Source organism: Staurois parvus, unplaced genomic scaffold (assembly GCF_062004578.1).
Source record: "Staurois parvus isolate SC_StPar_1 unplaced genomic scaffold, SC_StPar_1.0 ptg000503l, whole genome shotgun sequence".
NCBI classification, from domain to species: domain Eukaryota; kingdom Metazoa; phylum Chordata; class Amphibia; order Anura; family Ranidae; genus Staurois; species Staurois parvus.
In genome coordinates, this window is record NW_028318299.1 from 2,376,930 (window position 1) to 2,404,230 (window position 27,301).

A 27,301-nucleotide genomic window follows, 5' to 3' on the forward strand; every position below is an offset into this window, starting at 1 on the left:
TTGGATCGATGCTGCAGCCATCTAAGGGAGTATGATTGTTATTTTTTTCTGTTTTTTTTTATTCCAAAACTTCTATTTTATCAGAGTCCAACTCAGAATCAGATACAGAGTATGGAGAGCCAGTATCTCCAGCATCTCCATATCAAGTCACAGCTTAACCAATGAGAACAGAGGCTACAGCTGATGAGAGGCTCCTACTCCATCATTGTTGTTCTACTGGCTGTGTCTGAATTATTCATCAACTTGTTAGTTCTTAGTATAACAAAACAAATCAAGTTAGCATCTTGCTTTGGCAAGAAAGAATGAGTCCCTATTGCCATCGAGCCCCAGCCTGGCTACTATGACAAACGTTTCAGCACTAGTTTACATTTTTCTACCCATAAATTCATGTGTTTTTTTTTTTTTTTGTACTTTGTGAGATAGCATTGCATCACAATAGAACCATTAGAATATTAAAGTTTAAGAAAAGGTTGCAACATGTACTATACCCAGCAACAAAGACCAAGTTACTGGATGGTGTAGTAACAATTTTTAATGGTATTTGTGCCAGATACCCAGAATTAAAGGACATTTCATTGTATGCAAGATGTCCATGAGCCCCAAAAGGAGGGAAGTGGTGCTTGTCTGTGGTATACTGTATATTTCCTGTAATTTACTATTATATGTGTCCTGAAATTAAAAAATTAATATCTGTAAAAAATAAAATACCTTGGTAAAGTAGCATTATATTCCAGATCTGGAGTGTTCTGAAAGTAATTGCTGCCTTGTAAAATGTTAGAAGTGTGAAAACTGGCCTCTCCATACTGTGGTGCACATGGAACCATGGAGTCTTGTGCTTGTGTGCCTGCATCTCTCTCCAAGTATTCTGATTGGGTATTTCCAGCGGTATTAGCATTGTTATGGGGTCTGTTTGACTTTTTAGAGATTTCGGTGAAGATATCAGATATTTGTTTGTTTTTAGAAGAGTTAAAGTCATCATCGAAAGCTGCAATGGTTTGTGTGAAGCCTTCAGTTGATTTGCGATTTTCAGACATTGCTGAGTCAGTCCTGGATTTCTCATCCTCAGTCATACTACTATTCCAACCCTCTCTTGTGGATAATATGGATGACACGTCATTTTCTGTATTCGGTTGATTAGTTTGATCTGCAGCTTCAGTGGAAACATTTGTCTTCAGATGTTCTGGCTTTGGTCCGTTGGGAAGGTGTAAAATAAATACATTTGCTCCTAACTGTATTTTATCTTCATGCCACAGCTGGGTCAATGTTTGAGACAAGCAGTCATTAACATAGATATTTGAGTTGTCAACTGGTATTAAAAAAACCTCTCCTTCTTCTGTCTTCCTGATCACACAATGTTCATACTCAGCATCAGAAATCTGTATGTCCTGAGAAGGTCCAGAGCCAATCTTGGTGATATCATTTATATTATGAATAATTAATTGTTTACCTGGTTGAATAAGGTAGCATTGATTACTAAATATGACATCCTGTTTATTAAGAATGACTCCCATATTCTCTAAATTATTTTGCCATTCCTGTGTAGCAACCTCGGTTCTTTTCAGCTTTTCTTCCCACGAGGTTTCCAAATCTCTAAGAAGATTTTCTTTTTCTTCCAACTGTGACTTTAGTTCCTGTACTTCTGCCTCCTTCACTTTATCTCTTGTTGTCAGCTCCTCTCTGAGTCTTTTTATTTCCTCCTGTAGCTCCTCTATGGCTTTGGATTTCACATCCTCATTCACCACAGGTTGGTTGACTATTCGTTTGGCGCTGTCTGCATATCTTAGGGTAGAGAGCGTTTCCTGATAATTATCTGCTGCAGGACTGACTGTGGCCAACATAATCGTCTTGCTGTTTCCTCCAAGATTGTTCTTTAATAGCCAGGTGAGTACAGAGTCTCTATAATTCACGTATTGACTCTTCCTTTTATTTTCTGAAATTTCAGCCAATGAATTTATGACTAGTCCCAGAGTTGAGAGGGATTTGTTGATATTACAACTCTCCTTAAGCTGACTGCCTTGGGCTCCAGATTTGTAGGACCTTTCACTTCCTGCCAGATCTACCAGGCTGACCTTACTCACCAACTCCCTGAAGGCTCCAGTCGTGCGACCATTACAAGTTTGTGTAACGGTCAGTGTTAGTATGCAATGAGAACGACTGCTCTGTTCATTCATCTTGGTTTCTGCAATGGCCCTCTGTTTATTGCCCTGGTCCAATAGCAATTTAATCTCCCCATAAGTTTGAACAGCATGGCAAGATAACTCCTCGACATATGGGCCAAGTAGTTTGTCTTCTCGGACTCTAAGTTTCTTTTGTTTTTTTGCTGACCTTAGAAGATCTCTTACCTCCTCATTATATATCTCAAAATAGGAGGCCTCGATCCTGATAGTTTCCAAGTCACTGGACTCTTTTTTAAATAAAGCAGAGCAGATTCTTGGCACAATACCAGGCTGGTCATCTGTCCCCATCATTGAAAATGTTTTTCCTGATCCTGTTTGGCCATAGGCAAAGATACACAGGTTGTACCCAAGCCATATGTTCTCAAGAACTCCATCTCCGAGATGTTCAAAAACATCCTCCTGCCCAGTGTTATGCCTATCATCTGTCCAGAAACAATTGTCAAATGTGAAGATATGAGGTTCTTTTCTGTCTTTTTCCTTGCAGGATATGGGTGGAAGAAGAGTAATTTGGTTTCCACTGACCCGAACAATACACTCTGAGCTTAGCGCTTCCTCCCTCTGATTCAGAGGACGCACCCTCACAGCCACTTTCACTTTGCTCTGATTCATTTTCCCTGTTTTAGGTAATCTGTAGAAAGAAAATATAAGAAAAGTTGAGTCTCCTTATAATATTAATCTGCTGGCTCACCCAAAGTATGTTAATGGTGTACGTGTTATTTCAACTTGATGAAATATGGCATATGTGTCCCTCTGTTATAATAATGTTAGTAAAAAGATTCATGATATCATACACAGGGGTCTCCAAACTTTCTAAGCAAAGGGCCAGTTTACTGTCCTTTAGGCTTTTGGGGGGCCAGAGTGTGGCCAATGAGAGTATAAAATGCTCCAGCATCAGTGCCACATCATTGGTTATAATTGGAGGCATAGTGCCCCATTGTTAATATGAATGAAAATAATAGTGCCCCATTGATGGTGTCAGTAGGGGAAATGGTACTCCATTGTTGGTTGCAGTTGATGGAATAGTACCCCAAAGGCCAGATAACGGCATGCAGAGAGCCACATTCAGCCCCCCAGGCCACAGATTGAAGACCACTCTGCTAACATACAGTATGAGGAAGCATGAACAAAATGTCTGCCAAGCAACAAGAAAACTGAATTTTCCAGTGACCTGGGTATTGATTAGCATCCCAGATGCCCCTTTCTAATGCTGCTCTCCACAAACTCAACATTCCATGATCCAACACTGGTCTTCTGGGTTGAAGGACACCCAGCTCCATTCAACCCACTTTCATAGCACAGAGCGTCAAGAATTGCCCCGTCCCGCTGGGGGTTGTCGCCATCTGAATACACCTGAAACTAGATACGTATGAAAAATAAGTAATACATGACCTCCCAAGGTGCAGGACTGAAGACTTTAATAGCAGAAGGAGGGGTTATAGCCTCTTTATTACTGTGTCTACATTGGGAGATATTTCTTCAGTAGTGATCAACTAATGATTCAGTCTAAACCTAGGTTTGGACAGAACTTTGGCTTTTCAGGCATATGAATGAATGCCCTAACCTTTGCTCCTGTTTTGCCCCCATTCAGTGGAAGCAGAGCATCATATATAAAAGTGGTATGTCTACTACTTCCATAATATATTTCAACTTCCTGCTGTAACTGTTTCCTAAGGAAGAAGTGGGTGCTTGCAACCTCTACATCCCTAGGAACTGCTAACGCCACGGCATATTGCTTTATATGGACAGACTTCCCTGGCTGAGTAAGCAAAGGGGAGGGGATAGCAGAGACCTCACTGCCCAAATGTGGGCACTGATAATATTTGGGCAATGCCGAAATATCTCCACCCCTTCTTTTATAGCTGTTGATAGCCTGGGATCCTATAATGAGGCTCAATGTACTGTCGGGACCGGTTGTGTGTGCTGGTCGGCAAGATAAAGATAGATTTACAATGAGGGACTTTTTTTGAGGGTCATGTTTTAATAAAGGACTTGTTAAATATTTTGGTGTCTTTATTTGTAGGCTACATCTTTTTTTTTTTATTGTGATTCAGTAGGGGTACTTACTTAGAGGTGGATGCTATCTGGGGCCCCCTTATTATTAAAGAAGACTGCAAGCCTCTCATAAGCCACCCACCTGAAGACCCCCAAAACCACTTGCCAGGGTTGTGGGGAAGAGATTCTTGTCCTCATCAACATGGCAACAAGGTGTCCCCTGGCAAGGTACCCGCCCATGCTGAGGATATGAGGCATAGTATTGGTCTGGTGAAGTGCAAGTCTGTTAATTTTAATAAAACTACACAGCAGACCCTTGGAGGGGTTTGTGTGCCTCTTCTTTTTAAAGATTAGCAGCTGCCAACAGCATGCAATTTGCTAGAAAATATACAGTAAACACATTTTGTTCTTTGTAATTGTCAGTAATGTAGCACTGTCTGTACATCATTGCTCCTGCCCAAATTGATTTTTTTTGGTACATGAACCCCAGGGCAGTGCCCACCACCCCACCCCACCCCATGATATTTTTGATGCACTGTTAACATTCTTAATTGGACATATTTGTCTCTCATTGATTTCAATGGGGTTTGGTTTCAGTATTATTTGAAGTTCGTCAAACAATACTCAAACCTAGGGAGGCGCTCCTCGCTTTCTGTTCTGGAAACAAGACAGAAGGGAGCCACACAATAGCAGGTTCACACACAAGAAAGAGGGGTAAAGCATATACAATATGTCACGTCTATGAAATGATTGCTTTTACAGCCTTTATGGGTGTAAAAGCAATCAGTGTAAAAAAAAAAAAAAATCTTCATAACCCCCCACAAGTAGTACAGTGTCACCGTGGTGACATTGTACTGCTAGGGTGACAGTGTGTTAAAAAAACGAAAATAATACTATAAAAAAAAATAAAAATGTAAAAAAAATTATAAATTTTGGTTAGAAACTAATCTGGGTTATTTTTGTTTTACTAAAAGATAGCTGAATACATTTTGGCCAAGATTTATTAAGAAAGATTATTTATTTGCAAAATTTTATAAGAAAGACACTTTTTTTGACTTTTGACTTTTTCATTTAAATAGCAAAAAAAAATAAAAATCCCAGCGGTGAATAAATACCACCAAAATAAAGTTTTATCTGTCTCAAAAAATGCTAAAAACGTCATATGGGTGCAGTGTTGCATGACTGCGCAATTCAAAGTGTGACAGCGCTGAAAGCTGAAAATTGGCCTGGACAGGAAGGGGGTACAAGTGTCCGGACTTGAAGTGGTTAATAAAGGACTTGTCAAAGAGTGTCTCCTGCCATTTTTTATACTACACTTTTTTTAGTGAATGAGTAGCGATGCCATGTACCCCATACTCATACACATAGGGGGCTTCCAAATTCCAATAAGCCCCCTGCCTGCAGACCACCACAACATCAACATTATTATTATTACTACATCGAGTTTATATAGCGCCAAGGGGTTTGCTCAGCGCTGTACAATAGAGGGGGGGACAATACATGAAACAGTACAGCAACTACAAACAGCACACGAGGGGTTAGAGGTCCCTACTCTTTAGAGCTTACAATCTAGGAGGGAGGGGGTAGTGGTACAGGAGGAAGTGGCTGTGGGGGATGGAGTGGTAGGAGGAATGAAGGAGGACGGCTGTTAGGTAAGGGTGGGGTAGGCTTCCCTGAAGAGGTGGGTTTTCAGGGAGCACCTGAAGGTGAGGAGGGAAGGTGACAGTCTGATGGATTGGGGTAGTGAGTTCCAGAGGATGGGGGAGGACCTGGAAAAGTCTTGCAGTTGTGCATGGGAGGAGGAGACCAGAGAGCACGATAGAAGGAGGTCCTGGGAGGAGCGAAGGGTACGGGTAGGGTGGTACCTGGGAATCAGGGTGGTGAGGTAGTTAGGGGCAGTGTTGTGAATGGCTTTGTAGGTCAGAGTGAGTAGTTTGAATTTGATGCGTTGGGCAATCGGGAGCCAGTGGAGGGAGAGGCAGAGGGGGGTGGCAGAGGTAAAGTGGTTGGTGAGGTGGATGAGTCTAGCCGCTGAGTTCAGGATGGTCTGAAGCGGGGAGAGCCTGCACTGGGGTAGGCCGGTGAGGAGGGAGTTGCAGTAGTCAACATGGGGACAAGGTGCTTTGGAGGGGGAGCCCCCTTCCATGTTGAGGACATTTGGCCTGGTATGGTTCAGGAGGGGGGAGGCACTCGCTCGCCCCCCCCCTTTCCTGACTGCATACTCGGATAAGAGTCTGGTATGGATTTTGGGGGTCCCCCACACCTGTTTTTTAAATTTTGTCTTGGGGGGTTCCCCTCAAAATCCATATGGGACCCGAAGGGCTTGCTATGGATTGGGGGGAGGGACCCCATGAGTTTTTTTTTTGTCTAGAAATGCCATCAATTCTTTTTACATTCAGTTGTCAGAAGGAAACCCTACTGACAGCTGAGGCATGAGCGAATGTTTCACTACTAAAATACTACATGACTTAATAATAAATCCCATGTGGTATGTTAGCAACTGAGCGGTATCTCACCACATACTCAGGTGCAGTAGGACACCCCTTAGTGAACTGTCCCTGTTTGAAGTTCACGGTCCAAATTTTGAATGTTTGACTGTGAACCGAACAGGGGGGTGTTGGGCCCATCAATAGCCTTTAATAGAAAATAATGCTCTCACCACTAAGCTGTGTTGTTTGTATTGTCACTCCTGTGTGGTAAGTTCCCTTGACGTTGATATTGTTATCTTGCTGTTCTTGTGGCGTGATCTCTCCACGCTCTCTTCTCATTGGTGAAGTTTAGGTTGTCCCATCATGTATTCCTGTGTGTAGAGGAGGTGAAGATCCAACAGAACAGATTGAGATGTTCGTATTCTGCACGTCTTCCACTTCCGTGTTGTCTGCAATAAACAACTCCCTTATGTATTTATCACCTGCTGTGTCACTCAGAGCTTTGTTCTGGAATTCCCAGAAGGTGTGACCTGATTCCTGTCCGACTGCATTGTTTGCTCTCCTGGTTGCTTAGAAGTGGCAGCTGTTTCAGTTTTGTTATCACTAGAAGTTAGTGAATGTTTAGAAATTTGCTGTACTGGTCCGGCCTTGTCATTTGTTTCCCTAGGTTTGGATATCAGGCATGTTTGTGTTCTACAGATCCACCTTTTTAATGTATTGAAAGCTTTTTTAATACTTAAAAAAAAACGTTTGTTCTCCTCCCAAAATCCAGTTTTTCAGATACATTAGCTTTAGTGCTGCAGCCCTTATACCAACCCTCCTTGAAACCCTAACAGTGAAATCTTGAACTCTGACCTGTCTTTTCAGCCCCAAATCCTATCGCTGTCCAAAGCTTGTAGACTTCACCTTCGAAAATATGCCCCTTTTTAACCATTGAAACCACTAAGCAACGTATTCACTCCCTGGTTATCTCTCACCTTGACTATTGTAACTCCCTCTTCATTGGCCGACCTCATCGCAGGCTATCCCCTCTTCAGTCTATCATGAATGCTGCTGCCAGACTCATCCACCTTACCAACCCTTCCATGTCTGCCATCCCTCTCTGACAATCCCTCCGCTGGCTTCCCCTTGCCCAACGAATAAAAACAAAAAACATTAACAATAATGTATAAAGCCATTTACAACTCCAATCTTGTCTCCAAATATCACCCGAACTGTCCTCTCTGCTCCTCTCATGACCTCCTGGTCTCAAGCTCCCTTGTCTCCTCATCTCGTGCTCATCTTCAGGACTTCTCCAGAGCCTCACCCTTCCTCTGGAACTCTCTACCCCAATCTGTCCGACTATCTCCTACTCTCCACTTTTAGGCGATCCCTGAAAACCTACCGTATCTCTTCAGGGAAGCCTATCCCGTCTTCAACTAATAATTGAATCTTCTATTTCTCCCATCAATTCATCCTCCACAGTTATTACCTTTATTTTATGCCAGCCCCCTCCCTCTTAGATTGTAAGCTCCCAGGAACAGAGCCTTCTTCACCCTCTTGTATTTAATTGTATTGTTGCTGTATTGACCCCTATTGTAAAGCGCTGAGCAAACTGTTGGTGTTATAGAAATCCTGTATAATAATAATAATAATAATATGTTCTTTATTTCTAACATTAACCCTTCCTGTAACACCAACACTTACAATAACCATAAAATTATATTGTTTGTTCACATTGTTCCGAGTGTGGAGTGTAAGATAAGTGAGGAGAAATCACAGTGGTGTTGGCGAGAGTGCGGGGAAGTGGGGACAGTGTATCATATTTGGTGGGAATGTCCAAAGATTCAAATATTCTGGAAAAAAATAGTACATTTAATAGAGAACATCATTGAAATGAACATCGGGTTAGATCCAGGGATGTGCCTGTTACACAGTTCAGAGATATCAGTTAGTAAATATAAGAAATTAGGTTTAGGGTACTATTTGAACGCAGCAAAAAGCCTGATCCCCAAGTATTGGAAGAAAAAAGAAATACCGAAAGAGGAGGAGTGGATAGAAAGAGTAAACTGGACTAGTAAGATGGAGAAGACATATTATCTACAGGAAGATAAGTTGGAGGTATATCTCGCAAAATGGGAAAAATGGGAAAACTTTGTAATAAACTTGAGAAAGTGAAAAGTAGAACGTCATAGAGAACAGATAGATGGGTAGGATATGCTTGCTTTGGATAAAAGAAAAGGAAAATGCAGAGTGGGGGGGGGGGGTTAGGGGGGGGAGGGGTCAATGTTTCAAGAGGGGGGTAAATGAAATAATAAGAAATAATTGTATATTTATGATGATTGAGATGAAAATTTTTTTTTTATCTTTTTTTTCTATTGTTATTACTGTGAAAAACTAATAATAAATATTTAAATTAAAAAAAAAAAATAACCATAAAATTATAAAATAAAAATAACATTAACCTTTAGCATAATCTTGACACTAACCCTCCATGCAACCTCAAAACTAACACTTCTTTTATTGCTGTGACCCTCCATTTAGTCCTCAAACTAATCTCCCATGACCCTAATGGTGGACATACATGCTCCGTTAAATGATTAATTTCTTTCTGGATCGATCTATTTAGATAGGAGTAATCGTTCTATAGTTAACAACCTGTTCAACTGATTTGCAACATACGGGGAAGTTTCAGTCGATCGCAAAAATACCATCATAATGTACTAGCAATAGGTATTGATTGCATATGTGTTTTTACCATGTATTCTCATAATATGATTGATTGCAATACAGCCGTACTCATGAAACTAAGTGTTGTCAATTGATACAAAACAATCAATAATATTCCCACGAGGTCAATCAACTCATTGTAACCCATTGAAATGCTGTTACTGCAGTATAGCAAAGAGACACTAGATCTTAGTGGTCTGCTGAGCGGGGGCGGGGTCCTTCATAGTAATAGGATTGGACTATGGGGCTTGTATTTCTGAATAGCAGGATTTAACTGGAAAGTAGGGTGTTTGAGACTACATCTCCCAGCAGTCATAGCATGTGGGCAGGGAAAAACAAATAGCAAAGCCTGCAAACAGGAGAAAAGTCTGTGTGGGGGAAAGTGAAGAGAGCGGAGGTGTGCTGCTGGAGGAGAGGTGAACTGGGCCACGGAACCAAAGAGAAGAAGAAAGTGGAGGAATTCTCTGATAGTCCAGCCCACTGCGCTGCAAGCCAACAGCAGAGAGAGCAGAGAGAGAGCAGAGCTTCAGGCCTTAGGGGCCAAGGGCTGTTCTTATGCGAGAGATGGACTTCTGCACCCTTTTAGCCCAGAGTGATTGGCTGAGAGAAACCCAATGCACCTCACTGTCATAGTGAACATTGCTAGACTGCCACTACAGTTGCCCACTAGCCCATAGTAGTGAACACTGCCCACAGGTGTCGGGTTGTGGCCTAACCGAGCCAGCGGTATTGCTGGAGTGCATTTACACCACAGATACCATCCACCCTGATCACAGGACACAGTGCTACAGACTCAGTGTGACAAGTGCTCATTGAACTAACAAGCAAGTGATTATCTGCCTAGCAGGATATCCACTATTGTTCATTTGTGCCTTAACCTGAAAAGGGCACTATCTCTGATTCCAACATTGATACCACTGTGTTGTTGTTTGTTACTACAAGCTCATTCTACTATGGAAGCTCTTAAACGGAACTCTACACTAATCACTGAGAAGAGTGTTAAACCTTTCTTTTGCCTGCCAATCAACTAGGAGTGATTACCCTGAGGAACCTACATCTACCCCCTACAGTATACACAGCCATACATCCATTGGGCCCCAACCAGTGCGCTGAAGATAACACAGAGCTGTTAAAGTGGACACTGTAAATTATACACAGAAGTGCTTCCTCTTTCACATTTAACCCTTGCCATCTAGTTCTGAGGACCCTTTGTGAGATTACTTGCAGTTTCTGCTCACTGGGGAACCATCAGACTTCTCAGATTGGAGGTGTTGGGTCATCTCTGAAAGCAGGCCTGTCATTAAATACTGTTGTTTATTGTACATGTTGATGTATATTGGTTCACAATTTCTAATATTGACCAGAGTTACTATCAAAGCCAATGCTATTTTGTTATTCTTGATTCAGTTACCTTACAGTTCAACTTTGTTTGGTTTATATTACTCTGTGTGTGAGTCCATTTTGTAGGTGTTAATTATCTGGGTCACCAGAGCCAGGTGGTGTCAGCAGAGGGTGGGCTTTCACTGGGAGGTCCAGATTGCCAGGGAACTCAAACTTATTACTCAAGCAACCCTCAAGGGGATAGTGCTACATCCGTTTGATTGAATTTGTTCAAAATTGAGTCTAAATTGTTTTCAAGGGAAGTCATGACTATTTGACCATTTGGGTATTCGATCATGTTGACCAAATCACACGTCAATTAAAAAAAAACATTAAAGCATATGTGGTCACCATAACACTAACAATTCCAGTTACCTTAACACTAACCCTGTCATTAACCCTCACATTAAAGGAAAGGTTCAGATGGATAGCAGATAGCAGATGGCTGGTGCAATCTTAGGCTCCTGCAGATGGTCAGTGTAGCTGTCTGCTCATATCTTGTACAGGCAGGCAGTTACTGAATGACAGGAAGGATTAATGAACTACCTAGAGCGCTCATCAGCACCCTGGTAGTTCATTAACAACTAAAGGCCATCAGCCGCAATGGCTGACGGTAGTTGTAATTCTCCCATTCACAGAACTCTGTCAGTGAGTGACACTGGTAGGTGGGCAGAGCCCTGTACAAGCATGTTTTTTTTTAAATTGTGACAGCTGGTTCTGCAAGAAAGATCCCGGGCTCGCTGTCACAACAGGGACTTGGGAGGGTGCGGTGGTTGCTCAGTTGGTAACATGTTACAGCTTAAATATGAGTGAAACATGTTACTAAGGGTTAACTTATCCCTCAAAGTGATTCTAACATGTCTATACTTACCTGCTGTGTGCAGTGGTTTTGCACAGAGCAGCCCGGCTCCTCTTCTTCCGGGATCCCCCACAGGCTCTCCTGGCCCCTCCCTCATGTTAGGTGCCCCCATAGCAAGCAGTTTGCTATGGGGGTACCCTCTGCTCTGTGTGTCCATTTAACACATGGAGTAGTCCCCTTCCTCTCCTCATTGGCTCATTGGCTGTGATTGACAGCAGTTTGAGCAAATGGCTCCTGCTTCTGTCTCAGCCAATGAGAAGAGGGAGTCCCAGGATAGCCAAGACTCCAGTGCACATCGTTGAATTGAGAAGGGGCTTAGGTGAGTATTGAGGGGGGGGCTGGGGATGCTGCACACAAAAGGCTTTTGACCTTCATGCATAGAATGCATAAAGGCAAAAAACCTTGAGCTTTTAGAACCACTTTACTCTTACTTATAACTAGAGATGAGCGAATCGAACCAGGCGAACCGGAATTCGAGTCGAATTTCAGGAAATATTCGATTCGCGTCGAATCCGAAATTTTGCCTACTTCGGGTGCGCGAATCGAACATTTCCCGATCAGCCGGCAAAAGTGTCCCTGCAGTGAGCTCCGCTATTTCTGACAGTTCTCTGACAGAAGGAACACATGTTTAGCGGTTGAAACATTGTATCTATTAGTTTCCATTTAGGATACAGATGTTTCAACCGCTGTACATGTGAAGAAGCTGTGAGAGAACTGTCAGAAATAGAGGAACTCTGCACATACACTTTTTGCCGGCTTGGAATTATTCTTCTTTTCATCCTACTTCTTCTTCTTCTTCTTCTTCTTCTTCATCCTCATCCTCATCCTCTTCTTCTGAGGATGAGGATGAGGATGAAGAAGAAGAAGAAGAAGAAGAAGTAGGATGAAAAGAAGAATAATTCCAAGCCGGCAAAAAGTGTATGTGCAGAGTTCCTCTATTCTGCAGATACACTTAGAGGAGCTCTGCAGATACACTTAGAGGAGCTCTGCACATACACTTTTTTGCCGGCTTGGAATTAATCTTATTTTCATCCTACTTCTTCTTCTTCTTCTTCATCCTCATCCTCAGAAGAAGAAGAAGAGGATGAGGATGAAGAAGAAGAAGTAGGATGAAAATAAGAATAATTCCAAGCCGGCAAAAAGTGTATGTGCAGAGCTCCTCTAAGTGTATCTGCAGAGCTCCTCTAAGTGTATCTGCAGAATAGAGGAACTCTGCACATACACTTTTTGCCGGAAACCACTGTATGGAGGGAATGTCCCAGAACTGTCAGAAATAGACTATTTATGACAGTTCTGGGACATTCCTTCCATACAGCGGTTGAAACATTGTATCTATTTGTTTCCATAAATGGATCCATTTATGGAAACAAATAGATACAATGTTTCAACCGCTGTATGGAAGGACAGTCCCAGAACTGTCATTAATAGTCTATTTCTGACAGTTCTATGACATTCCCTTCATACAGCGGTTGAAAGCGCTGTATGGAGTGAATGTCCCAGAACTGTCAGAAATAGACTATTTCTGACAGTTCTGGGACATTCACTCCATACAGCGGTTGAAAGATTGTATCTATTTTTTTCCATAAATGACATTCTGCAGATACACTTAGAGGAGCGCTGCAGATACACTTTTTGCCGGCTTGGAATTATTCTTATTTTCATCCTACTTCTTCTTCTTCTTCTTATGAGGATGAGGATGAAGAAGAAGTAGGATGAAAATAAGAATAATTCCAAGCCGGCAAAAAGTGTATCTGCAGCGCTCCTCTAAGTGTATCTGCAGAATGTCATTTATGGAAACAAATACAGTTGTGGCCAAAATTATTCAACCCCCACTGAAATTGAGTGTTTTGGCCAGTTTGACATTGCTTTTGATCATTCAGTCATCTTGCTTACATTTACATTAAAGAGGCACTTGTAGGTCAGACAAATATAACATAACAGTTATAATGAAATAACCACAAATGTCTTTTCTGTGCTCACAGCATTATCAGTTTTATTCAACCCCCAAGTGACATTCAATCTTAGTACTTAGTACAGCATCCTTTTACAGTTATAACAGCTTTTAAACGTGAAGCATAGCTTGACACAAGTGTCTTGCAGCGATCTACGGGTATCTTCGCCCATTCTTCATGGGCAAAGGCCTCCAGTTCAGTCACATTCTTAGGCTTGCGCACTGCAACTGCTTTCTTTAAGTCCCACCAGAGGTTCTCAATCGGATTTAAGTCTGGTGACTGCGATGGCCACTCCAAAATGTTCCAGCCTTTCCTCTGCAACCATGCTCTAGTGGACTTGGAGGTATGCTTGGGATCATTGTCCTGTTGAAAGGTCCAACGTCTCCCAAGCCTCAGGTGTGTGACGGACTGCATCACGTTTCCATCCAATATCTCCTGGTACTGAAGAGAATTCATGGTACCTTGCACACGCTGAAGCTTCCCTGTACCTGCAGAAGCAAAACAGCCCCAAAGCATGATTGACCCTCCACCATGCTTCACAGTAGGCAAGGTGTTCTTTTCATCATAGGCCTTGTTCTTCCTCCTCCAAACATAGCGTTGATCCATGGGCCCAAACAGTTCTAATTTTGTTTCATCAGTCCACAGAACACTATCCCACAACTTTTGTGGTTTGTCCACATGGCTTTTGGCATACTGCAGTCGACTCTTCTTATTCTTTGGAGACAGCAAGGGGGTACGCCTGGGAGTTCTGGCACGGAGGCCTTCATTACGCAGTGTGCGTCTTATTGTCTGGGCTGAAACTTCTGTACCCACATCTGACAAATCTTTTCTCAGTTCCTCAGCAGTCACACGGGGACTTCTCTCCACTCTACGCTTCAGGTAGCGCACAGCAGTCGAAGTCAGCATCTTCTTTCTGCCACGACCAGGTAGCGTTTCAACAGTGCCCTTTGCCTTGAATTTGCGAATGATGCTTCCTAAGGTGTCTCTTGGTATGTTTAACATCTTTGCAATCTTCTTATAGCCATTGCCCTTCCTGTGAAGAGAAATCACCTCTTCTCTTGTCTTCCTGGACCATTCTCTTGCCTTCACCATGTTTGTAACCACACCAGTAAATGTCTAGAAGGAGCTGAGTATCACAGTCATTTTAAAGCTGCCTAATTGGTGCTTATTATGCTTGATTGCTGCTCGGTGACATCCACAGGTGTTTTCAATACCTGATGGAAAGCACCTGTATGAACCTCTGTTCTTCAGAGTGGTAGTCTTTAAGGGGTTGAATAATTGTGGCAATGAAGAAACCACATAAGAACCATTTACTACTGTATTACATAAACAATTGATGTCATTTTAGTTGCATTTGGGTAGTTACAACGTCCTTGTAGGATTTGATTCTGAATACAATTCCAAATGTACACTATAGTCCCTAAACCCCTTTACAGCATTGGGGGTTGAATAATTTTGGCCACAACTGTAGATACAATGTTTCAACCGCTGTATGGAAGGAATGTCCCAGAACTGTCATTAATAGTCTATTTCTGACAGTTCTATGACATTCCCTCCATACAGCGGTTGAAACCGCTGTATGGAGTGAATGTCCCAGAACTGTCAGAAATAGACAGAAACTGTCACAGAACTGTCCTTCTTCTCATCCTTCTCCTTCTTCTCATCCTTCTTCTCATCCTTCTCCTTCTTCTCATCCTTCTCCTTCTTCTCATCCTTCTCCTTCTTCTCATCCTTCTCCTTCTTCTCATCCTTCTTCTCATCCTTCTCCTTCTTCTCATCCTTCTCCTTCTCCTTCTTCTCATCCTTCTCCTTCTCCTTCTTCTCATCCTTCTCCTTCTCCATCTTCTCATCCTTCTCCTTCTCCATCTTCTCATCCTTCTCCTTTTCCTTCTTCTCATCCTTCTCCTTCTGCTTCTCCTTCTCCTTCTTCTCATCCTTCTCCTTCTTCTCATCCTTCTCCTTCTTCTCATCCTTCTCCTTCTTCTCATCCTTCTCCTTCTCCTTCTTCTCATCCTTCTCCTTCTTCTCATCCTTCTCCTTCTTCTCATCCTTTTCCTTCTCCTTCTTCTCATCCTTCTCCTTCTTCTCATCCTTCTCCTTCTCCTCATCCTTCTCCTTCTCCTTCTTCTCATCCTTCTCCTTCTCCTTCTTCTCATCCTTCTCCTTCTCCTTCTTCTCATCCTTCTCCTTCTCCATCTTCTCATCCTTCTCCTTCTCCTTCTTCTCATCCTTCTCCTTCTTCTCATCCTTCTCCTTCTGCTTCTCCTTCTCCTTCTTCTCATCCTTCTCCTTCTTCTCATCCTTCTCCTTCTCCTTCTTCTCATCCTTCTCCTTCTCCTCATCCTTCTCCTTCTCCTTCTTCTCATCCTTCTTCTCATCCTTCTCCTTCTCCTTCTTCTCATTCTTCTCCTTCTCCTTCTTCTCATCCTTCTCCTTCTCCTTCTTCTCATCCTTCTCCTTCTCCTTCTCCTTCTTCTCATCCTTCTCCTTCTTCTCATCCTTCTCCTTCTCCTTCTTCTCATCCTTCTCCTTCTCCTTCTTCTCATCCTTCTCCTTCTCCTTCTCCTTCTTCTCATCCTTCTCCTTCTTCTCATCCTTCTCCTTCTCCTTCTTCTCATCCTTCTCCTTCTCCTTCTTCTCATCCTTCTCCTTCTCCTTCTTCTCATCCTTCTCCTTCTTCTCATCCTTCTCCTTCTCCTTCTTCTCATCCTTCTCCTTCTCCTTCTCTTTCCTCATCTCCAAGGGCATTAAAATTAAAGGTACAGTGTTCTGCACTAATTTAAAGGCTCTCTGAAGCCTAGAAACCCTTTTAATAAGTTAACTTCGTAGCGAAGAAATTCGCATCGAATCGAATTTCACACTGGAATTCGCCGAATCAGCCGAATCGAATTTTTGAGAAATTCGCTCATCTCTACTTATAACCCTTCCACTAACCCTCCCTGTAACCCTAATACTAAAGTTGGCCATAGTCCAAAGTTGGACTGGCCAAATTTAAATCTACATCTGTCAATTCCTGCTCTACAGAAGTCGATCTAACCATTGACTTCCATCAAAAGAGAATGTTAGAAGGTTTTTCTCGATCATTGGCTGCAGCCACTTGTTAAAGTATTCTGACAGTGGAGAGTCACTGGTGTCAGAATACAATGTATCCCCCAGGAGGATTCCTCTATCCACCTCACTTGGTCACCTCTACACACCTTGCTCATTATTTTTTGTGGGCAGCCAGTGTTCAAGAACCCAGGCGCAGCTGTCAGATAGTGGGAGCCAGCGTCTTTTTTTTTTTTTTTCTTTTTCGGATTGGCGGTGGCTGCGGGCATCGTGATTGACATTGGATCTACTTCGAGGGACATTTTTTTAATTTTTGTTTATAATAAAGGACTTGTGAAAGACTGTTTACTGTAATTTTTTACACTACACTTTTTTTGTGAATGGAAAGCAGTATCATGTACCCTATACTCATTCCCATAGGGGGGAAGCTGGGATCTGGGGGCCCCCTTGTTAACGGGGGCTTCCAGATTCCGATAATCCCCCTGCCTGAAGACCCACACAACCACAGCCCAGGGTTGTGGGTAAGAGGCCCTTGTTCCCATCAATATGGGGACAAGGTGCTTTTGGGGGGGGGCACCCCCCATGTTGGCCTGGCATGGTTCAGGAGGGGGGGCTAGAATCTGGGGGGCCCCTTGTTTTTTGTGATTCCGATAAGCCCCCTGCCCACAGACCCCCAGAACCATTGGCCACTGTTGTGGGGAAGAGGCCCTTGTTCCTGTTAACATGGGGACAAGGTGCTTTGGGGGGAGCCCTCCTGCCCTAAAGCACCCCCCATGTTGAGGGCATGTGGCCTGGTATGGTTCGAGGCAGGGGGGCTCCCCCTTTCCTGACCTGCCAGGACTGCAAGCTCAGATAACCCCCCACGCCATTTTTTTTAAATGTTGGCGTGGGGGGTTCCCCTCAAAATCCATACCAGACCCAATGGGCTTGGTTTGGATGAGGGAGGACCCTGCGCCATTTTTTTTTCTTTTTTAATTGTCGGGTAATGCTGGCAATTCATTTTACATTCAGCTGTCAGTTAAAACATCTACAGAATGTTTTCATGAATAAAAGACTGCATGACTTAATAATATAACTCATTTTAGTAGCTTAGTGAATTGTCCCTGTTCGAAATTTGCAGTCGAACTTTCGGTAGGTTCAAATATTTGACCGCGAACTGAACAGGGGGGTGATTAGCCCATCACTATTGGTGAGCTTTTATGTTTTCCTCTCCATTGTCTTCCCTCCACAGGATACTCCTTCTCCTCCCAAGGCAGGTTATTGCTGTGGATCAGCGGTTGTCAGACATTGTAATCGAGGTGGATCTGCATTGCAGGACGTGATTGATGATGGATTTACAGCAAGGGCCATGTTTGGGGATTCCTAATTTTTGTAATAAAGGATTTTTAAAATGTTTGGGTGTCTTTATTTCTAGGTTATTAACTTTCTGTGAATGAGTAGGGGTACTATGTACCCCATACTTACCCATATTTATTAACATGGGCTGCGGTATCTAGGTACCCCTTCTTGGTAAAAGCTGCTTACAGATTCCAAAAAACTCCAAAAAACTCTGCAGTCCCCTCCCCACCAACCCCCAGCCAGGTTTGTAGGGAAGAGGCCCTTGTTCTTTTCAACATGGGCTTTACTGCTGATCTGTGACATCCACTAACAAAAAAACCCAAACACTGTTTTATCCATCATAATATGCCCTTGGGGGGGGGGGGCATTTAAAAAAAAAATCAAATAGTTGTTTAGCCATCAAAACTACATGTAAATTTACTCTATAAGAATGGAGCAAAAATGAATGTTCTCCAACTATATTTTCTGCAGATCGAATGCGTGAGCATGGAAAATGCCAAATTATGGTCAGTAGTCAGCACTGTCTGGTGGCCATAATGCTGTATTTCCACATTCATACATTTTCAGGATACAGAGAATAAAGCCTGACAACATTTGATTTTTTATATTTACACAGAAATAATTGATGGATGAACAGCTATGCAAATATTTTTATAAATAAACCCCATGGTGTTTTAAAACAATTCTTGATTTAAATAGTCAGTAAAGACAAATTGCAAGAAGAGCAGTTCCAAAAACATATTTTTGATAATACAGCAACCTGATTATTAGAAGAATGCAAGCTTGTATTTTGTATTGGTGGACTGCATGGCCATACGTACAACTTGATAAGCTTTAAGACACAATTCCATAAATCAATAAATGCCTGGTATGTTTACCAAAGTAAAAAATGACAATTTTACACAGTGTGCTTCTAAATAATAATGACAACAAATTACATTTCGTGGAAAAATAGGTTGTCTTCTACCAAATATTGACCCAAGATGGTTGCTATTCCAGGCACAGCTAAGGAAATTGTGGGAATGTCAGTTACATACAGAGTCATAGTGACAGTCATGAGAATAATTTGTTGGCTCCAAATCTCTCATTTTCTGCTCTGCAGATCCACGTCTAATATGGTAGAGATCTTTGGTCAGATTCTGGATTTTGGGCAGACTATGCAGTATGTGATTCTTCTCTGCTTCACTGTCCTCATCAATGGCCACCCACACCTGCTCTTTTCCTGTCTGAAAAACAACACAGAATCAACGATAACAGGCGTAAAGTAGAACTTTAACATTTTTTCTCCAAGTTTTAAGTTTCCCCCTCCTGTTTAAAAAAAAATATTGGCAATATTCATTTACCCTCTTCATGCTCCAGTTCTGCCCCTGATGGCTTCCTTGGTTCAGTGCTGGCAGTATTCTTCAGGGTTGAATGACACTTCCATTTACTGTGAACCCAGCCTGTCGTTTACGTCTGGTGTCATCAGACAGGTTGGACTCTAGAACTCTAGGACTAAGCGACTCTTGCATGCCATTACATGAACACTGCTCAGTCCTAACACACTGAACCAATTTGCTCCAGACACACATTTAAGAGCATCTTCTATTTATGGGTTAGTGTACTGATCAGGAATAGTCCTCCAGGTGAATATTCGGTAATCAATACACATTCTGAGGGAGTCACTACTACTAAGAGAGAGGCAAAGGGGCTTTATGATTCTCAGATGGCACTTGTTCCATAAAATCTTGCTAATTGTTCAAGAAGGTATTCTAGGTCACCCAAAGAATCTGTTGGGCTCTTTCTCTGAAGAGCTTGCCTTCCTGAAGGCGAATTCTGTGCTGGACACTTTTTGTGCACCCCACATCAAAGTAATTTTTAGAGAACATCCCTCACCATTTCAAGAGTTGGGCTTTGCCTCTCTCTTTACATTCGGATGAAATTGAGGTATTCTGTGGGTAGAGCCTCATCACATCCGCTGCTCCCCTCTCCAGATTGGATGGGGAGACTGGAAAAGCTGGATTTACTTGTCCAACATTCGGGCCCCAACTTCACAAGATAATCGGTAGTGTTGAGAACACTGAGGGTAATCCTCCCATGGCTTCATTGCAGCGCTTTGGTTGACACAATTTCAGGAATCAGCTCAATTCCAGTGTCCTCCTTCTACGAATCAGCATTGGAGGACAACAAAAGGTCCAGGCTGGTCCCAGGTAAACTTGACTAACTCATAATCACGCTGCTTCCCATTGCATTACCTTCTTGTCCTTGTCCATTTTCCACAACTTCCCTACTCCTTTCACTGGAGCCTTCTGCTTCTGTACTGCATGCTGGTATGCTTGTGGTAGCTTCAGGTGGATGCCTTCTTGCTGCAAGGGGAATGAGTAGTCTCCTCACAAGATCAGTGTTTGTCCCCACTAGCAGGGAGTTCTTCTTAGCCCCAGGAAGAGGAGAGCAGACCACAGCTAGGGTATCAAATGTGTCTGATTGTCCAATTACAAAGGAATCGAATGTCAGCTTTATTGGTAAGTCCCCATCATAGGGGAACATCTGAGTCCCAATACCCCAGATCTCAAGGTCTTCCAACTTCTGTAGGGGTAAATGCTTAAGGTATTTCTAGGAGGAGTTTCAGTACAACAGGATTACTAGTGCTCCTGTGTCCAGTAAGGCTCTAGTATAAACACCTTTCACTTGGACTGGTACTATGGACGAAGGCCCTACAAACTTGTCAGGAAACGTACTCGGAGTAGGTTCAACAGCCTGTAACTGTACTTTCTTCTTGATCTGGTTTTGTTGCTTTAACTGTTTTGATGGAGATTGGTGCGCATTGTCTCCATGAGGCCAGGTAACTGAAGCCAAAGATGGTAAGTTGGACTGGTGCTGAGAAACAGAAAGGTGGCCCTCTGTGAGGCTTTATACCTCTGCTGTTGCTCCCTTGCATCTTTCATTTTTGATCTAGTTGGCTTCTTCACTGGGGAACTCTAAAGTTTCCCACCAGTTTCTGGCACCGGCATTTGGACTTTTGGGCGCTTGAGGACTTTTGTGGGCTTGGGCTTGTGGGCTTGAACAGGCCCATCAGTAGTGCCCCACTCTTCTAATATTATATTTAGAAGAGTGGGGCTGTTAAAGAAAATTTTTTTCAACAGAAACAATTGTACAGGTTAAAGACTGACTGGGCCCTGGTGCATTTTCACCAGACATTGTGGTGATTTTGGCTGCCAGCTGAGTTATCACTTCCATCATTTGTGACATGGTAGTTATCTCTATAGTGATATCTGTCTCATCCACTGACCCAGCTTCATCCAGTAATGCTGGTGCTGGCCTAGCCACAGCTTTTTTTGGCCTCAAGCATGGTTTCCTCCTCTTTTACTGTTCTATTGATACTAATACTTTAGTGACATGCCATTCTCTGAAGTCTTTAGCTGGATGCAAACTGAATCAGAGTTTAAAGCACATCTCAGAATTTGCCTCATTCTGGCTTAATCTATATTTGCCATTCCTTTCTTAAGTGGGATTTGAAACAGCATCTTGTTTAGTAGTCTGATGTGCTTGGGCTGGTGTTCCTCCTGGCAGTGAAAGGCATATTTGAATTGATAAATCAGATCTAAAGCCTTCTTCACTTGCTCAAATTCCTCCTGCAACATGGTGAGGTAATCATAAGCTGTACAAGTCTGTTAACTAAACTTGAGATTTCTGATCTCCTCTCAAGCTCTCAGGGATACACTTTTTTATTTTTTGCTTCGGGGACACCCCATTATTCCAGAGCCTACATAGCCTGGCTTCATACTCCTCATCTTCATTGGGCATTGGCTGTTTTGCAAAAGAAGAGTCTCAGCTTTCTGTAGCCTGCCCCTGAATGGATAGTGCTAGTCTGATTATACTTTGCCATAAAGTTCCTCAAAGCATTGAAAAACTCTGCCCCTATGCTAATAGAGGCCACTGGCATAGGAGCTCCTTTTCGGGGGATGATGTGAGCTCTCTGGATTGGATCCTGGCACCCTCAGCTGTACCAAGCGGGTTGTGACATCATTAGTCAGCTGTATACTAGCCCCTTGAAAGCAGGAAACAATTTCTCTTTTCCGTTTCAGAATTACATGCTGTAGGTATGAGAAGTGACTTGGTCCATTTTCACAGCCAGTCCGTTGGTCAGGAGCTTGTGCTGTCACAGCTTGTCGGATCTGCTATTAAACCCAGTTATGATCGAGCACATTGACTACCACATTTGACTCCGGTCAACCATTTTGCTCTTGGCACCAAGCTAGCTGCAGCAGGGTTTATGTTGACTGTCTCTGACTTGTTGTGTTGATTGTCTATGCTCAGAATAGCCCCATGTGTAGAGTTCCCCCTTAAGAAGCCACTTAGTAGATTGGGTTCTGTGTTCTTTGCCTCGACTCAGTTGACAACATTAGCCCCTCTGGCACACCAGATTAAGCAGGTAAAAACTACAATATTCTTGAAAGCACAAAAAAAACTCTGCACACAATTATAATTCAGTACCAGGAAGCAAGCACCAGACCAGGGGCGGACTGACAACTCATGGGGCCCCCGGGCAATAGAGGATCATGGGACCCCTGTGTCCTTGCCCAAACGCAAAAAAGCCTATGAAAAAGGTACCAGGGGCATCTCATAGGGCCCCCTACTGACCCCGGGCCCTCGGGCAGTGCCCGAGTTTCCAAATGGTCAGTCCGCCCCTGCACCAGACTAATTAGAAATAAAGAAGTGGGCTATATTGTAACAAATCAAAGTAGGTAGCAATATGTACTGTATATATAGGAACAAGTCGACTGTAAAGCAAACTCTAGACAAAAGAGTTACTATGTTGTAGTAGTTTAGAATAAAGAACTATATGGGTAAATTAATCTATACCTAGTAATCTGCAAATCAGCATTAAACAATGCCACAGATACCATTAACCACAATGATAAAGGGTACTATAATAACTTTCCTCTAACCAGCGTACTATGCTGCTATCATGGACTCTAGGGATGACTCTGCTAAGTCCCAGGTGGTACCCATTACTTTAGGCAGTGAGTGAAGTCCTTGCAAAGCAGCTTGTCTGAAGAGACAATCCTTTGCCCTAGTTTCTTCAGCTGGCTAGCAATGGGATCCAGTCTTTATGGTGGTGCACACAGCCCTAGTAAAATCTAGTAAAGTCTAGTGAAGTAAGTCTAGTAAAGTGTGCATGCAGTGGTAAAGGCTGCTAATCAAATGTCCAGTCCCTAAGTTCTCAGTCTCTACTAGCATCAACAAATCAATGGAAGTACTTCCCTTGCACCAGTCCTTGTGATATGGCAGCAATGGTCCCGTTGTTCAGATGTTCTATGGATGTGTCTGCAATTTCTGACTTAGGTCATGGGCTTATATCAGGTGGAAACACACCCAGAAAGGCAGGTGTGCCCACTCTGGTCTCTGTGTGGTAAAGGAGGAAGTTTATTTGGTCTGACAACTGGGAATTACAGCCTTTTCTTCTTCCTCACACTGTCTCCTTGTGGGCACTGCAGTTCAATCGTCCATAGGATTGCATGTCATAGCTCTAATTTAGGGCTTCAACTCCCACAATCCAATGCAGCCAGTATAAAAGTCTATGGAGCCCCTTTGGCTTGTCTGCTCCCCCTGCTGGCAGTAGGGAGACAATATTACTAGATCCAGCATGAACAATTCATTGAGGGCATAGAGTGCAACTGCAGCACAATGTCATAACTTGCTTTTTCTCTCTAGCCAAGCAGATGGCTACATAAGATTACATTGATGAAATCAAGTTACCTTCTACATATCATCAACCTGTTGTTCCTGAAGTTCATTGATGTTCAGCAGAGATGACAATAAGGTTCCATAGTCTGATGACTTTTCCTGATGACTAAATAAAAAGAGATTGTGGTACAATTCTTCCTTGTCAGGATGACTTTCCAATATCCGGATCTTCTCCTGATCACTGCTGTCCTCCACATCATTGATTACTATGATCACATTATCCTTCCCTGTAGACACACAAAGTATTCATAATCAGAGTTACATTCTTCCCCCTTTATGTACAGATCATCATCATTCACATTTTGTTTGAAGAATCAATTATTATTCAATGTATGGTAGTCTTCCAATTGTCTTCAGCCACTGGAGCTCACAATAAAGAGGCATAGGTAGGCATAATGAGGTAGTATTGGGATTAATATTCATATTTATTTCTTCAATAATTTTCAGTTTATAGGTATCTAGTATTTTTCCAAAATCTCTTTTTCAACATTTATGGAAGCAGTTAGAAGCAGTGGACTATAGTCATTAGAGATGAGCGAATTATTAAAAAATTCGATTTGGCTGATTCGCCGAATTTCAGGAAGAAATTTGATTCGATGCGAATTTATTCGCTACGAAGTTAACTTATAAAAAGGGTTTCTAGGCTTCAGAAAGCCTTTAAATTAGTGCAGAACACTGTACCTTTAATTTAAATGCCCTTGGAGATGAGGAAGGAGAAGGAGAAGGAGAAGGATGAGAAGAAGGAGAAGGAGAAGGATGAGAAGAAGGAGAAGGAGAAGGATGAGAAGAAGGAGAAGGATGAGAAAAAGGAGAAGGAGAAGGAGAAGGATGAGAAGAAGGAGAAGGAGAAGGATGAGAAGATGGAGAAGGATGAGAAGAAGGAGAAGGAGAAGGATGAGAAGAAGGAGAAGGATGAGAAGAAGGAGAAGGATGAGAAGAAGGAGAAGGAGAAGGATGAGAAGAAGGAGAAGGATGAGAAGAAGGAGAAGGATGAGAAGAAGGAGAAGGAGAAGGAGAAGGATGAGAAGAAGGAGAAGGAGAAGGATGAGAAGATGGAGAAGGAGAAGGATGAGAAGAAGGAGAAGGAGAAGGATGAGAAGAAGGAGAAGGAGAAGGATGAGAAGAAGGAGAAGGATGAGAAGAAGGAGAAGGAGAAGGATGAGAAGAAGGAGAAGGAGAAGGATGAGAAGAAGGAGAAGGAGAAGGATGAGAAGATGGAGAAGGAGAAGGATGAGAAGAAGGAGAAGGAGAAGGATGAGAAGAAGGAGAAGGATGAGAAGAAGGAGAAGGATGAGAAGAAGGAGAAGGATGAGAAGAAGGAGAAGGATAAGAAGAAGGAGAAGGATGAGAAGAAGGATGAGAAGAAGGAGAAGGATGAGAAGAAGGATGAGAAGAAGGAGAAGGATGAGAAGAAGGATGAGAAGAAGGATGAGAAGAAGGAGAAGGATGAGAAGAAGGAGAAGGATGAGAAGAAGGATGAGAAGAAGGAGAAGGATGAGAAGAAGGATGAGAAGAAGGAGAAGGATGAGAAGAAGGAGAAGGAGAAGGATGAGAAGAAGGAGAAGGAGAAGGATGAGAAGAAGGAGAAGGAGAAGGATGAGAAGAAGGAGAAGGATGAGAAGAAGGAGAAGGATGAGAAGAAGGAGAAGGAGAAGGAGAAGGATGAGAAGAAGGAGAAGGATGAGAAGATGGAGAAGGAGAAGGATGAAAAGAAGGAGAAGGATGAGAAGAAGGAGAAGGAGAAGGATGAGAAGAAGGAGAAGGAGAAGGATGAGAAGAAGGAGAAGGATGAGAAGAAGGAGAAGGATGAGAAGAAGGATGAGAAGAAGGAGAAGGATGAGAAGAAGGATGAGAAGAAGGAGAAGGATGAGAAGAAGGAGAAGGATGAGAAGAAGGATGAGAAGAAGGAGAAGGATGAGAAGAAGGATGAGAAGAAGGAGAAGGATGAGAAGAAGGAGAAGGATGAGAAGAAGGAGAAGGATGAGAAGAAGGAGAAGGATGAGAAGAAGGATGAGAAGAAGGAGAAGGATGAGAAGAAGGATGAGAAGAAGGAGAAGGATGAGAAGAAGGATGAGAAGAAGGAGAAGGATGAGAAGAAGGAGAAGGAGAAGGATGAGAAGAAGGAGAAGGATGAGAAGAAGGAGAAGGATGAGAAGAATGATGAGAAGAAGGATGAGAAGAAGGAGAAGGATGAGAAGAAGGAGAAGGATGAGAAGAAGGATGAGAAGAAGGAGAAGGATGAGAAGAAGGAGAAGGATGAGAAGAAGGATGAGAAGAAGGAGAAGGATGAGAAGAAGGATGAGAAGAAGGAGAAGGATGAGAAGAAGGAGAAGGATGAGAAGAAGGAGAAGGATGAGAAGAAGGATGAGAAGAAGGATGAGAAGAAGGATGAGAAGAAGGATGAGAAGAAGGAGAAGGATGAGAAGAAGGATGAGAAGAAGGAGAAGGATGAGAAGAAGAAGGATGAGAAGAAGGAGAAGGATGAGAAGAAGAAGAAGGATGAGAAGAAGGAGAAGGATGAGAAGAAGGAGAAGGATGAGAAGAAGAAGAAGGATGAGAAGAAGAAGAAGGATGAGAAGAAGGAGAATTCCAAGCCGGCAAAAAGTGTATCTGCAGAGCTCCGCTATTTCTTAGCGGAGCTCTGCAGATACACTTAGCGGAGCTCTGCAGATACACTTTTTGCCGGCTTGGAATTCTTCTTATTTTCATCCTACTTCTTCTTCTTCTTCTTCTTCTTCTTCATCCTCATCCTCTTCTTCTTCTTCTGAGGATGAGGATGAAGAAGAAGAAGAAGTAGGATGAAAATAAGAATTCCAAGCCGGCAAAAAGTGTATCTGCAGAGCTCCGCTAAGTGTATCTGCAGAGCTCCGCTATTTCTGACAGTTCTGTGACATTCACTCCATACAGCGGTTGAAACATTGTATCTATTTGTTTCCATAAATGGATCCATTTATGGAAACAAATAGATACAATGTTTCAACCGCTGTATGGAGTGAATGTCACAGAACTGTCAGAAATAGCGGAGCTCTGCAGATACACTTAGCGGAGCTCTGCAGATACACTTTTTGCCGGCTTGGAATTCTTCTTATTTTCATCCTACTTCTTCTTCTTCTTCTTCTTCATCCTCATCCTCTTCTTCTTCTTCTGAGGATGAGGATGAGGATGAAGAAGAAGAAGAAGAAGTAGGATGAAAATAAGAAGAATTCCAAGCCGGCAAAAAGTGTATCTGCAGAGCTCCTCTATTCTGCAGATACACTTAGAGGAGCTCTGCAGATACACTTTTTGCCGGCTTGGAATTCTTCTTATTTTCATCCTACTTCTTCTTCTTCTTCTTCATCCTCATCCTCAGAAGAAGAAGAGGATGAGGATGAAGAGGAAGAAGAAGAAGAAGAAGTAGGATGAAAATAAGAAGAATTCCAAGCCGGCAAAAAGTGTATCTGCAGAGCTCCTCTATTCTGCAGATACACTTAGAGGAGCTCTGCAGATACACTTTTTGCCGGCTTGGAATTCTTCTTATTTTCATCCTACTTCTTCTTCTTCTTCATCCTCATCCTCAGAAGAAGAAGAAGAGGATGAGGATGAGGATGAAGAGGAAGAAGAAGAAGAAGAAGAAGAAGTAGGATGAAAATAAGAAGAATTCCAAGCCGGCAAAAAGTGTATCTGCAGAGCTCCTCTATTCTGCAGATACAC

General features: G+C 42.6%; 1 protein-coding gene across 1 annotated transcript in view; it reads right to left on the bottom strand.

The window, feature by feature from the left end:
* Nucleotides 1–27,301, bottom strand: part of LOC149451998 (uncharacterized) — a 77,565-nt gene that overhangs the window by 11,611 nt on the left and 38,653 nt on the right. Inside the window, exons 8-12 of the mRNA XM_089689878.1 lie at nt 23,630–23,838; nt 20,119–20,229; nt 18,922–19,110; nt 2,866–2,927; nt 709–2,805 (exon numbers count right to left, since the gene is read on the bottom strand). Of these exons, the coding sequence (XP_089546004.1) occupies nt 709–2,805; nt 2,866–2,927; nt 18,922–19,110; nt 20,119–20,229; nt 23,630–23,838 (2,668 nt within the window). The remainder of the gene's footprint in view (nt 1–708; nt 2,806–2,865; nt 2,928–18,921; nt 19,111–20,118; nt 20,230–23,629; nt 23,839–27,301) is intronic.